A 14,292-nucleotide genomic window follows, 5' to 3' on the forward strand; every position below is an offset into this window, starting at 1 on the left:
TGATAGCTCGGTGGAGCAGGTTAACGTCCGTGAGATCATTCCCGACAGGCTGGCGCGTGCTATACGCGCTGCACGCGCGAAAAGTCGCCGGAAATTCGCGCGGCCCGCTCCCCTCCGAAAGGAGACAGACGGTTATCTGGCTCGAAGGAGTCGAATCTTGTACGTACGCGTAATCATGCAAATCCGCTGCGAGAGAAGATAACGGAACGGAGGGAAGGTAATCCGAACTAGCCGTTTGAATTTCTACTTTCGCGAGAGAGACCGCAGCTGTTCTTCCGGGTTTCTGTGGCCTAAGCAGAGCGACGCTGTCTCGCTTCGAAACGGTGCACGAACCGAGAGCCTGTTTTCGAAAAACGAAAGCTCTCCATTTATGATAAGATCGCGACCACTTTGCCGCTTTCGAGGCAGGTAAATCTGATTGTCCGCTTGCACGATTCGGTGGCTCCAAGTCTACGTGCAGCTGAATCTTTATTCGTTCTGCTAGAACTGAGCTCATAGACCCGGCCGGTCCAGTCGTCAGAGAATCACGCGAATGCGCGTGCGATGGCCGCTGGCAATCGGCATTTTAGTTTTATTTCGTTAGCGAGCTGAGCCGAGATCCCTTTCTTCCCTGCCAAAGTACGCGTGTACTTGAGGTTGCTTTGCCTGGGGTCTCGCAGCCTCACCTCCGCGCAGCTGGCTAAACGTTTGCTCTTGCTTTCTCGCTTTTTCGGTGCGGTAATGCACTACGTAATAACGGTTATTTATAGGCAGTAAATGCCATTCTCCGCGCCTTCCTTCTCTCCAGGTTCATCGTTTCCTTGCTGCGATGGCAACGCGACGCGACGCTCCGCAATAATTCCTCGCCGCCGAGGAATTCGGCCGACTTTTATATCTCTTTTCCCTTTCAGCCCGCGATCTCGTCTCGGGCATCCTTTCCCTCCCGCGGGAACACCTTAGGACGCAATGAAACGCTGAAACCAGCGCAAATACATACAGGCATCCCTGTGGAACCGATTAGTCTGGGTTTCGTACCGTTCCGAACCTTCTTTAGTCACAGTTTTCTACTCGACAGAATTCTACGAAAAGGTAAAACGCACAGCGAAACAACAACCGGGTGAAGGAAACGGCGGCGCGATGGCGTCGACGTTATCGATCCCGCGGAAAGGTATCCGCGCGACTTATCACGGAGAAACGAGAAGCAGTCGCGGGGGCCAGAATTTCTCGATTCCGTGGCAAAGAGGTACATCTATGTAAAGAGGTAAAGAGGTACCTATCAACCGCGTGACTAAGAGTAAGGGCGCCGCGTAGGCGCGAGAAGGAAGAAGAAAGCGAATGAAGCGAGAGGCAATTTGCACTTCGCAGCTTCGCGCTGCGTCACGATTCTATACCGCGAAACCCTCTCAAACCCTTCCTCTCCGTTTCCAGTTTCTTTTTCTGACCAACCTGGCGCGAATCGCGTCCCAATTGTACGACCTTCGGGTTTACTTATACCGGGTTCGTTGAAGCCTGATGGCCAGCGAAGAAGAGTATAACGTAACAAATTTAGATGTTGCGAGACTTACCTTATTCGCCAAGTCTAGCATATTACCGGTGCCCCCTGCGGCAGCCTCCACTAGCTTCCGAAGGGCGTGAGGTTCCGGGGACAGGTCGCGTGCTCCGCTGTCGAACTCCCAACTCTCATGCCGGCCAGACACGGTGCCTGGACAGACAAGAAATATTCTAGCCGAAACTGATAGAAAAGTTATGGAACGTGCCGTGACGTGGCCGGGCGTACGAGCGTCTCTTTCTCCATCTTACCGAGGCTGTTATCGCTGCTGGTGGGCAAGTATTCCGGCGTGTGAGTGTGATGAGGACTAGTGGTTCGGTGCTTGCCGGACCTGAGAGCCTCGATTTCCGGTCGCAGAGCAAGCCGGCGCCTGAGGAACTCTTGATAGGAAATGCGACCGTGCTCGTCCGCTCCCAATTCCCTCATCAACTCCTCCACCGAGTTCTCTAGGTTCAGTTCTCTGCATACCGTCAGCAGATCCTGGCTGAAATTTCAAACAGAAGAATGGTCTCATTCCAGGACGACGGCCAAGAAATTAGGAAATTACGTGGCTGTCGCTTCCCTCTTCCCCTCGAACCCCACCCTCTCGCGGGACACCCTGTATACTCTCCTCGAGCTTCCTCGCATTCGGTCACACTTATCAGACTCGTTTGCTCGTTCGCGCCTATTGTACCGTCACGTCTCACATCCTGCAGACATTCGACAAGCAGTTCTGACTTTCAAATTGTTCCCGGCGAGAGCGCTTCGATTTTCCCTCCCACTTGTACGGATGATCGTGAATCTAATCGTTGACCCGTAACAGTCGCAAAGTCTCTGAGATCACCTGTATCCCTGCGCGATAACATATCGAGGAAAACACTATGTTGCAACGCAACTCCAGCCCCTATGAATAATTTATTCTCTGAATAATTCATAAATCGAAGAGATAACTCGCGAGAGCTGGATACCCTGGACGTTTGCGAGAGAAAAAAAGAAGCGTGGCGAGCGACGACGCAGGAAGGGCCGGGGCACACCTCGGTCGCCGACTTAAGCGACTTAATTAAAATCACCGGGGCCATAAACCGTTTCCACGGCGGCGGCGGCGGCGTGTGTGGACTGCGGAGGGCCGGTGGACGTGGTCCCTCTTAATTTTCGTTGACAGTACGACAGAGTATCGGCGAGGGCCGATTAAAACGTCACCGATGCGATGGAGAGGTCGAGAATCACGCCGAAGACAGACACATGCAGACCCGGTCGATACTGGCGAATTAAAGATTCACCGGCTGCACGGACTCGGCACGGACATTCGGGGAAAATCGTTAAAAGGGGCTCTCTCCGAACTACGTGGTCTTTTGTCGCGATGCGAGCAGAAAGGCGTGGTCCAACTCACGAAAGCCTACTTCCCTTAAATAACCTGCGTAAAAGACACGGGTTACATAGCATCGGTTTCCTTCTTTCTAAACGATTTTATTCAGCTTCGATCCTATGTTTGTATGTTTGGTTCAAATCTGGCAACTCAAATTTAAACAACTATCCAATTGTCTTGAAACTTTGCAGGCGTGCGTATTTTGGATGACTAGAATATTTAAAAAAAAAAAATTAACCTGGAGGGGGTGAAAAAATTACCCAGTCATCGATAAATATAACCCATAACCACAAATCCAAACGACTTGAAATCAGCCACACGCGTTCTTTACGAAAACGATAAAAAACGCTGCGTTCGGAACACCTGTCGCATCGCGATTACCGAAAATACACAATTTATCGAGAAATGATCCGTCACGTATGTACGATTAGTAGAACTAAAACTTTGCAGGCTTTCGTAGTATATCACCATCGAAATTGCACTACAAGAAAATAATTATTTTTTAGTTTTTAGTGAATTTTTAATAAAGTCGTTTAACATAAATTTTTTTTGTACATTTTTTCTTTGAAGAACAGTGCGTGTGCCGGGCGGGCAGGAAGAAGAGGATTGGAGTTGGCCGGGAAGGTAGAATGCAGAAGGGGAAAGTCTGGAACTTGCTCGCGGAAACTTTGCTCTCGTCCTCGCGGAAGTTTTCCAGAAGGCTGGGGAGGCGGGAGCGGGGGTGAGAAGGCGATGGACGACGCCGATCAGATAACGCGAGTTCATCTAATTCCGCGGGTGCCTCTGTGTTTGCCCAGGCACGTGTAAAACGCGAACGCGCGCGTGCCTTGTGACGCGGAGGCAAAGAAATTCCACCGCTCCGCGGTACGTAAAAGCGTTATTATTTTAATACGCTTCGCTTCGGTTTTCCCGGCTCTCGCGTCTCGCCATTTCCTATCCTAACGAATACCACTTCAGCCGTAATGCGCGGCATATATCACTCGCGTCCCTTTTAATGGAATTTTCTTTTTAATGAAAACACGCGAAAATCCATCGCAACGTATTCCAATCAATTTTCCTTTCAACATACGGGGGGGTGTTGGTTTTATTCGTTTCGCAGTCGTTTGAAATCGAAATGCAAGCGAAGAGCGTCAAGTAGGTATCGGCGCCGACAGCTCGAAGCAGCGCATAAACGTTGCACGATTTTCCCGAATGCTGGTGCCAGATCGTTTTAGTATCATTCATTGTCAGAGACAAACTACTGCCTCTCGAATCCACTCGACTTACTTACATACTTCTTCGAGACCTTGGCGCTCTCGTATAAATCAAAGGCACCGACGAAAAGAAGCGGAAAGCAGGCTGCCGCGAGCAGAGTAGCCAATATCTTACGAGCCACCGAGCATTCGCATTAACAGCAAGAGTTGGTTTAGGGCGGTTGTTCCTTAGGCTTCGCGAAAAGCGGATTCAAGTTAACAGCTAGTACCTGTTACGTTTGGCTTAACAGCTTAACCTACGAGCCTTATTTCTCCCTGACTCTAACACTCCAATTGTCGCTGTCTACGGCATGGTTTTGGCAAAGAGATCCAATCGCCGATAAAAATTCCAAGCGAATCTCATTCTCAGCCAGGATCGATAACCGAGACGCGACCTAGCAGTATTTTCGTAGACATTATTGATCGCAGAGATAATTGGACTGATGCAGCGGAACCCGCCTGGAATCATGAAACAATAATCGACGTCGATAGCTTGCACTAACAATTTCACTGCAGTCGACCACTCGACCACTCGACCTCGGTACCTACTCTCGTTACAGTAAACGGATGACCTCCGAACTTGCGACGCCTGGCGCTTTATCATTGAAAGGGGACAAGAGGAGATACCGCAGGGAATCGTGCATTGACTCCGGCGGGTTATTAATACACAACTGAAAGCGGATACGCGTTTGTGAAAATCCTGAAAACTTTGCTCCCTTCCGGCAACTTTAGCAGCAAATTTTCCCACTCCCCGAAGCAAATGCACGTTCGGGAAACTGCCTATCGACCAGAGGTTGAAATTCAAACGTGTACGTACCACCGCGTCATTTTCCGCCTAAGCTTTCGAAGGGATAACCTCTCCAGCGTCCTCGACTCCCACGGTTTCAACGACTCCATTCCCGGCGGTTTCGCGTATTCGATTGTCCCGGTGACACGCGCGATTACGCACAATTTAAGGTCCGGCCGAAGCGATGCAACGAGTGCCACTGCAGCAGCGATCGGGTGCACGCGCCCCGCGCTGCACCGCGCTGCACCGCGGTTCCACTGACAGAGGAGGGAAAAAAAAGGCGACCGAAGGAAAGAGACGATGCTCGCGAGCGTGAAACGAACGCGGCTTAATCTACAGCGATGCGTGTCACTGGACGTCCCGCGTGCGGTTTTACGGTTTTATTTTAGATACGTTCGCAGCTCGTCAGTCCGGTACCTGTCCTACGCGGGTCACTCCACCGCTCCGCGGCACTCCGCGGTATCGGGCGATAGACCACGCCGAGCCACATCAATGACTTTCGGCTGCGGGATTTGGGCCCGAAGGGAAGTAAGAGAACGATCGCGTCGATCGAAAGGTAGATGAGCCCTAATTCAACGCGAACTTGTTCACCGCGGTATGTTAAAAGGAGATCATAGCCAGTCAATGCTGTCGGAAGATAAAGGGTCAGACCGAAAAGGTAAACAGCGTCTCATGCACAGCAGAGTGCAACGAACGGCGATGCACACCTGAAGCAGGTGTCATTGACACCGCTGCGTTTTCTCCCTGCATTGTTCGAAAGTGCAAACGAATCTGCCGAAATGATTCGCGCAATTTCTATTCGCACCATTGTGAAACAGCGCCGGGGACAGTGTCCCTGGGCGTGCTGGTGGAACCGCGCGAGAAAACCGATGGCTTTACGTGGATTATGCAACATCCAGGCATCTTCTTAGCTGCGAAAATTGCGTAGCAGTTATTAAGCCAGAGTAAGTTTGCACTGGATCGGTTGGCAATTTCGTAGGATTGCCAAAGGAAAATGGATCTGTTGATACGGAACTGGGCTGTGATTGAACGTAAATCCAATTTTTAGCCTCACCCCACAGCACGCGTGATCTCGTTAAGAGATCCTCGAGGCCACGTAGAACGTAGAACTACGTCTTTCCCCGCGCTATGTAATGCAACGGCTGAGGGCCCAAATTAAGACATGGATGTCGCGAAATATGCAAACCCGTTGCACCGTTACTGCTCGCAAACGCAGAGATGATTTTTATAGCGTTAGATAGAGGAAGGAACACTGCATTTAAAATATATGAACCGTTATTATCAGTTAACTCTGAGCCAGCTGACAGCGTCGCGAAAATAAACGAGATTTGGTTTGATTTCTCGTTCGACCGCGCGATATCGTTTCATCTTCGCCAGGTTTCGCCGGCCGCTCACGCGATGATTCACAGCTTATTCGAAAAATGAAATTCTTCGAATCGATATAGCAGTGATGCAATAGGATTCCTTACGTTTTCCGATGAAAATCATACCAGATGTTATGTAAATCGGACTACTTTTAACGAAGCTAATTTTACATTATGCAAATCAATTTTTCACGTGATTTCCTTAATTATGCAGCGAATTATGTTGTTCTTGAGTGAGGTGAACGTCCCAATTTCTGCTCATTTAAGAGGTAACTCGTCATAAATAAGGTGTAAAAAATTTGTTTGTGACGAAAATTTGCAGAGTAATTGATTAATTCTTTAATAATAAATCAACCAATTCAACAACTATTTAAGAAAGATATTTCAAGATGTTTAACAATTAGTAATTTGTAAATAAATGTATAATGTTGAAATAATTTAGAATTATTTTGTTGCAACTATAGTGCAAGCGTAACGCATATAATAATAAGAAAAATACGAAATGAGCAGAAATGGGGACATGAGCAGAAATTGGGACATTCGCCTTATATCAAAGACCACGAAACTCAGCCAGGCGCGTGATTGCTGGCGGTATCGCCTTTGACGACTCTTGCTACAGAATCACCCTGTATTTTACGTCAACAATCCGATTTTTTTTTAAACTGTGCAGATTTGTAGCGGACCTACAAATCCTTCCATCGAGGTCCTCTACAAGTCTGCACAGTTTAAAAAAAATCGAATGGTTCGGGTAATCGAATTTCCCTTGTCAGATGGCGTCAGAGCCGCAACCGTAGTTCCACGTGAAATATGTAGCATAATACGTTTATGCTTGAGACTTTTTTTTTATTTCTGATCGGTAGAACGAGGAATTACATACAGCGACGACGGCGTTCGGGGCCAGTGCAGTCCGGTACAGTTAATTCGCCGATTGACAAGAAAGACGGAAGCGAGGAACGGAGAGGCTGAAGGGGAGAGGCGATGGGTGAAACAACGAGGAGACTGTGCGTAAAAAGGGGCTCAAGTGCTAGGAACAGGAATGTTTTGCCTTTCGACGGCGTTTCCACGGGTGAAATGATTTTCACAATGCAGCGCACTCACGATGAACAACGAACCCCTTTCGGGGAGGCGAAAGTGGACGTCGTCAGCCGACGTTACATCGTTCTACGCCGTTCTACGGGGTTGCGCGGTGACGAGCAACTCGCTACCAGTTTGCAGTTTCAGTGCAAACCCTTTGTTACGGAAAGTTCTTCTCTGCCGGCAAATATCACCGTGGATCGCGCGGTGCAAATGCAGCAACCGACCCAATAAGTGTTTGTTCCATTATTAAACCGCGTGAAAGCGACGCTACTTTCCGTATCGTCCGCGCAAAATCTTGCTTCTTGATTTACTTACGCCCGAAGATTCGGAAATCTGACGGAAGTATTTACCGTCGTAAATACTCTTTGAGCGATTCCCGTGAGCAGTCTGAAAGATACCTACGAAGACTCTTCACAAATCCAGTTCATCCTCGACGTGGAAAGCCTCCCTTGACCTCGGAGAGTCGGGGGAGGTTGCAGGTGAAAGTTGCACGGGTCGAAAGAGGAGAAGGATGAGTAGAAGGCGGTGAAACCCCGAAAAACTGAAGAAATGGCGGGGAAAAGGATTGGCCGGCCGGTGAAAAGCGACACGAGTATTTCATGTTAAGCGCGTTCCGCTCTATTTCGCTCGTACACGCCCTTGAAGCGGGCACAGGGTGCATAAAAGGACTGCGCGTCTCCTTCAGGCAATCCTCCCTTTTCAGATGGTTCGGGCTGTTCCCGCTGGATACGCCGCGCCGGAATATTTGCCAGCATTAAAAAGAAAAAGGACCGAGAGAGGGAAGGTAGCGAGAGGTGGCGAAGCTTCCGTCGCGTCGCGTGAAAGGGAAAACGGGGAGAAACGAAACATTACCTAATGCCGTGTTTTCACTGGGAGAGCAGAGTTTCGTGCACCGGCACCCCAACGCATCCACTCGTCCGTCCTTTGTCGTCTCCTATCCCCCGCGTTATCTCCTTCCTTCTCCCGGCCATCTTTTTGTTGCTGAACTTTCGAGGGGTTTCGATTTCCGAGTAATCAACGAGGAATCGAGAGTCGTTGCGTTCGATGGAGCTTCAGACGCGATGGTGGAGTCGAACTGGGGTTAATTGTCGGCTCGTCGGGGAACCGATCGTTAACGGTGAAACACTCCGATACTCGTCCTAGGCGCTAACGACTCGATACTCGTCGACGTCTGTTTCCTGTATTTTTCACACTGTCGCGTTCGATGGATACTTTATCGCGCGTTAAGTTCCCTCTTCCCGAGCCACGCCTATTCCCTCTATCTTCGATCACCATTAACCTCCAGCTGATGAAAATTGGCATCTGCGCGGACGTTGTTCCATCGGCCGTCCGTCACGCAGGAAACTACCCTTTCCGCGGCCGAGCGGAGGAACAAAAAAAAGAGCACGCGAATTGGCGAGAGTGGGCCCTGTCCGCATCCACCACCGGAGGGACGGAGAAAATCCGAAGGAAAAAGAGGGTGCACGGTGAGGCGTGAATAACGATAACTAGTCGCCGTGCGATTTTCAAATTTATTGCGCGAGAATCGAGGTGGATCGGGATAAACGGGATCCGTGGACAGGCTGCGGGCCGCCTAACGAAATTACGAGAGTCACCCACGTGCCGGTGGACTCGCACGCCGGCAAAAATCCACTCGGAGGAGTGGAGCGTGAGTGCGGCAAGTATTATAATTAACCGACAAGGGGGTGTCGGGCTAGGGGAGCTCGATAATTATCGGTTAACCAGTTCACAGAGCGAGTCACGAATTTTTTCAACTTCACCCGACCTTTAATGACCTCCAATGACTCTGAATTCAGCCCCGATTGGCTTTAGTAATTTCCCATGGATAGGAACCGTTCGATCTACTTTTTCGATGAGAGTAGGGCGATGACCTTGGCGTGGGTATCCATGGAATTCGTTCGGAATGAGTTTCTCGATGCAACTACACAGGTACGTGGCGCAGTTGCGTGCAGACGTTCGGGCAGGTCAAGAATATCCGTATACCGTGCAGGTGAGGCAGCAGGCGAACAGCCTGCACCGGTCCGCAGGAATCCCCGCCTGTATTGCGCAGTTAATCGAGTGTCAGAGGTCGAAGGGATCCTTAAATTATAATAACGAAAAGGCCACGACTTTTGCCGGTGTCCAGCTTCGATATTTACAGCCTCGGCACGGGCCTTGGACGCAAAGAAACCTGTGGGGTAAAGCGGAAGAAGTTGCTCGCGCAGGAAGAGGAATACTACCTAGCATTGATCTCCGACTTGGTAAATCATTCTGGACGGTGTTATCTGATGTGTAATTATCGCTTCGCGAGGGATGTCGAACGGTGTTTCTAGCCTGGAGAAAAATGGGAATCGAACCGAAGAAACTCGAGGCTTGGACGTTGAACAAGGTACGCGGCTGCGTTCGAATGACTCGTCTCGCCTCGCGCGGACCTTAGGTTTATCATATAAACTTGCAAGTGTTTCTTGTTTCTGCGAGGAGAGGAGATGTGGTGACGCAACCGATTCCGCGTAAAACGCCGGAGTAATCGTGGTAGGAAAACGAAAGGGGGTCGCGCCGCGGCGGTGTGACTCACTTGCCATAAAACGCGATCACCCTTCGTGCAACCCTAGGGTATCGTAGAGACTCGGAGTATTCTAGGGTAAGGTTTGCCCACCGTGGCTCGCGAACGTTTCATTGAACTGCGTTCAAAGATTCTTGGACCTTGGACGAGCGTAGCTTTTAATTGCACAGAACTTTACTCGATGCAGTCGCGTATTGCGATTTAAATAACGAAGGAACGTTTGGTTGTTGGGTTGTCGCGTATTACAGATATAACTCGGATTAAAAGTCTGTGCGGTAAAGGGGAATTGAACAGCTTGAGCGGATCGATGCGCGGTCGAGGGCTCGAATAGCTCGAGAATAAAAAAGGAGCCGAGCTTCCTACAGCGGGCTTTGTCCAATTACGAGACAAACGATTGCGGGCGTGACTCTGTTATTATTCGATTTAAAATCCGTGGCAAACAATGCCGCGATAAACCGCCTAGTCACGCGAGCAAATACCCCTCAATCTGGCATTACGCGACGCCTTTCGTTACTTAATCGCGCTTCGCCTCGAGACTCGCCTCGACGATTTCGTTCCCCGTAACAAGCTTTACCTCTTTTTCGCCTCTTCTTTCATCGAACGACCCTGGCTCGTTTGATCTTAGCCCCGGGTACGTGCGCTAGCGTCGCGACTACGGGGTATTTATACGAGGCTGCCTTCGTGTACGTCGCACCCCAGCGACGAAACAGAAAAGGTAAGAGCCAAGCTAGAGATGGAGGACTCGCAACGACCAAAGGAAGAGGGAGAGCGAGAGAAACGGTAAATACAAGGTTGGACCAGAGGGAGGAAGGCATAGGGTTAGGGTAAGAGGCAAGGGGTAGAGAAAGAGAGACAGGTGGATGGATTTATTGGCCTTGCACAAAGTCCCCCGTGGACGGAGACTAACGACAATTATAAAGAACAATTACAGCGAGATGGAGATAGACGCGATCGTGAGGACAATCGTATGATAATGAAAGAACCGATGTAAGAGGTAAAAAATAGGTTGGGGAGAAAGAGAACGACGAAGATAAAGACGAAGTAAAGGTAGAGTAAGGGTTTTGAACAAAGAGTGAAGTAGGGAGAGGAAGTACCTAAATATAGGAAGAGGAGGGGTGGAAAAGGAAGTCGATGGACGAGTGGGCGAAGCAAGACGCAGAGGCGAGTCGCGTAAGTATGCACTTGAGCGGTTGTTCGGTTTCGTTCGTAATTCTGCGAGCTTGCATCCGGTTGGATGCACACCAAGTAGTGCACGAGTTTCGAAAAGGGTGCCGACTGCCGAGGTCGCCTCGCGTTGCGTCGGTGCGCAGAGATACGGGACCCGGCGCACGGAACACGGAAGCTTACGAAAGCAACGAGACGTAAGGCGGAGAGCTCAGGACCACGCGAATCTCGCCCGCTTACGATTAACGAGGTTGCGAAACGTGGACAATAATGAACTACCAAAAGAAAGGGAAATTTCGCCCTTCTGAGTTTCGCCTAATGGCCCTAATGCCAGTCCTTCCCTTGCTTACATCCCCCCTACAAGTGTTCTCGTACGTGGCGCGCAGCATTCTCGGTCAAGTATCGAACGAGCAGTTAAAAGTCGCGGTCGAATTCGATTCGATGATCCGTCGGTCCATGCGCGTCTTCGCTAGCGATCTCGCGTGTAATTTTCCGCAGCTCGGCGCGGGTAATAATTTCGCAGGCTATCGATCCGTGAAACTGATTCACCGAAACAAGTCCAGGAGAGAGCTGAAGCGAGAGAGATAAGGGGGAAGGAATTCGTATTCCTATTGCCTATTTCTACGATATATCAAAGCGGAGAAGGGAGCGGCGGTAATCGCGAGGCAAGACAAGGGGGAGAAACGTTCCGGGGGAGCATTTAGAATTTAGAAGTAGTAGGTACAAGTGGAAGAAGAGTGAGAAAGCGTCGGAGACCGAGAGCGATTTTTCCGAGGGTAGCTGGGAACGGCGAGTTTTACACGCAGAGCCAGACGTGAAAATGCTCCGCTCTTTCTACTTTTCCGTCTTCCTCTTCCCTTCCTCCTCCTCCTCCTGCCATTCTCATTTTCATTTTCATCTGGTGGCACCGGTGTGACTCGAATCCCGCGTGCCTCTCGAATTACAGAAAGCCTTTGGCGCCACGCATTGCTTGCATCCAAATCCAAACTAATCCCTCTACATGGTCGTAGTCTGAGAAGCACGGAGCGCCGTGGACCCAAACAAACTTTTCCTCTCCCCGAACCTCTCCTACACACACGCATATCGCGTACGAAGGCCAAAAGTATACCATTCCTCGAGATAGGCATCCATCGTCGCGTCGCTTTGAGCAAGCGAAACGGCGCAGTTTCCTTGGAATAGGATTCGTCGCGTAACGTACATACCAAATGGGTAATTCGTGCAGGGGGGTACGGCGGAGGGAAGCGAAACATCTGGGACGAGGTTTCTAACCCCAGCTCGGAAAAGCTCGGAAGGCTTTTGTCGCGAACGCGCCGATCCGCGCTTTGGCGTAGCAACTCGCTGGCTTCAGCCGGGGTGAGCCGGGGAAGAATGCGAGCGTGGGTAGCAGCCTCGCGAATCGACGGCTAATTTTCGCGAAAAACAGCTGAATAGAGTAGGTCGCAGCGGGAGCAACGAACAGCGGGGGCTACGAAGAATAGGGGAACGAGCCGCGGACGTGGAGCAGAGAGAAACGGTTATGCGTTTAATGGAAACGCACCGGTAACTACGTGCCGCGTACTGCGCGCAACCCGTGCCTACTCGTATTATCTTCCAAGTTTATTCATTCGACGGTATCAGCGGGGAAAAGGAGAGAAAAAATACACGGAACAGACCCCCAAACCCAAAGCCGAGGTTAATTTAAAGCAGCGCGGCCGCGATGCATTCAGAACGGCTAATTAATCGGGCTAGTAATTAAAAGCCGCGCGACGAACAACTTTGTTGCTCAATTTCGCTCGACTTTACCTGCGGATGAGTTTGTGCGGCGGGAATTTCTCGCGTGGCTCGTAAACGCGGAGATACTACCTCGAGTGCATTTACCGCATTTGTTATTCTAACTTTTAAACTGTGTCAGTGCCCGAGGGGTGTATCCCCAGTTTAACGTCATGGAAGATGTCAATTAGAGTCTTTGTGCCGTACAATGGGCAAAGTTGAACGGAAACATTCCGGTCTATCGACGGAGTATTCGTGTGACTAAAGTGTTCGCGTTGAATCATTGATCGGACGTTTCGTGTTTCAATGCTCATAGACGCGTGACGATTAGGTTAAAAGTAACATAATCGTACCGGAATAACGAAATAACCGCGAACGAAAGATGGCGCGTTGTTCGAAGTTGTATGTACATATATGCGTAGTTGGAAAGTAGCCAGGTTTGATCGGTCTCACCTGTCGATGAAACCATCTCCGTCGCCGTCGCATGCTTGGAACAGTTTCCTGACGCGTTCCTCGTCGCAGATGGAGCCTGCTTCACTCTCAGCATCCGCCGTTTGTGACATCTTCACTTCACCTCGTTTCTCGTTTATCCATCGTAAGACAAACTATCGGCCCGCTACCCGATCGCTTTGTGTCCATCGTTTCGTTCAGTTCGGTTCGATCCTTCGAAGCTGCGTCGTCCGACAGGGGCAGAGTGCAGAGGGAGGAGGGGCCGTGTCGTGCCGGGCCTCCTCTTCTATTCCGTTACCCGCATCTCGGCTTTCGATTTCTTCTATCCTCCACGCCAGCGAACGATTATTCCTCCGCTCGAAGCAAAACTCGAGTTGCCGAGTTCACGAAAAGTCGACGACGACTACGTTAACGATCGATCGTTGCGTCGTTATGTCACGTGTTGCACCGCGATCCCTGGTCAATTGATCTCGAGAGATGCACAGACGGACCTTGGCTCGCCTCCACCTTCGCCTTTGCCTCCACCTTGGCCAGCGCGATCGCGACCGCGTTCGAGGAACGTAAAGGTCTACGAACCTCGATGGAAGCGACGGCTATTTTTAGACGGCCTAAAGCCGTATGTAGATTCCGTTGTTCCAGAGGATTTAAACAGATCGGTGGCGAGTGCGGCGAGTGCGCGTGCCATTCCCCCGCGAACGTATTTTCACCGGGCGAATCTTCTCGCGATCTTGCCGCCGATCCGCGTCGTCCAGCTTCCGAACTCGCATGGACGTTCGTTTTGTCACGGCGACCGTACGAAACGCAACGCTCAGACGATCCCGTCTTTCCCTTGTGTCACCGCGCACGCACCACAACCCGTAACCGCCGTTTCCCAGTGTCACCGAGTCACTAACCCTAACCTCAAAACCGGACCTGAAGCTCGCCCACCCTCGCCAGCCGCACACCACCAATAAAAACTATCGATTCAGCGTTCCGCGGTCGAAAAACTTTCACAACTAGCGCCATCTTCCAATTCTCTGCGACGCGAAAGCAAACATGGCGGCCGTAGTACCGG

The 14,292-nt window shown here is 50.5% G+C and overlaps 1 protein-coding gene across 2 annotated transcripts in view; it reads right to left on the minus strand.

Moving 5' to 3' along the window:
* The window catches only part of LOC143374247 (colorectal mutant cancer protein), a 37,530-nt gene extending 23,273 nt beyond the window's left edge, over positions 1-14,257 (minus strand). Inside the window, exons 1-3 of one of the 2 annotated variants that reach the window (XM_076822223.1) lie at positions 13,242-14,257; positions 1,780-2,012; positions 1,545-1,681 (exon numbers count right to left, since the gene is read on the minus strand). In XM_076822223.1, the coding sequence (XP_076678338.1) occupies positions 1,545-1,681; positions 1,780-2,012; positions 13,242-13,351 (480 nt within the window). In that variant the 5' untranslated portion in view covers positions 13,352-14,257. Of the gene's footprint in view, positions 1-1,544; positions 1,682-1,779; positions 2,013-4,922; positions 5,092-13,241 lie in introns of those variants that run through there. The other variant, XM_076822224.1, reaches the window with a different exon arrangement.
* Between the last annotated feature and the right edge of the window lie 35 nt (positions 14,258-14,292).

This window comes from Andrena cerasifolii, chromosome 10, assembly GCF_050908995.1.
Source record: "Andrena cerasifolii isolate SP2316 chromosome 10, iyAndCera1_principal, whole genome shotgun sequence".
NCBI classification, from domain to species: domain Eukaryota; kingdom Metazoa; phylum Arthropoda; class Insecta; order Hymenoptera; family Andrenidae; genus Andrena; species Andrena cerasifolii.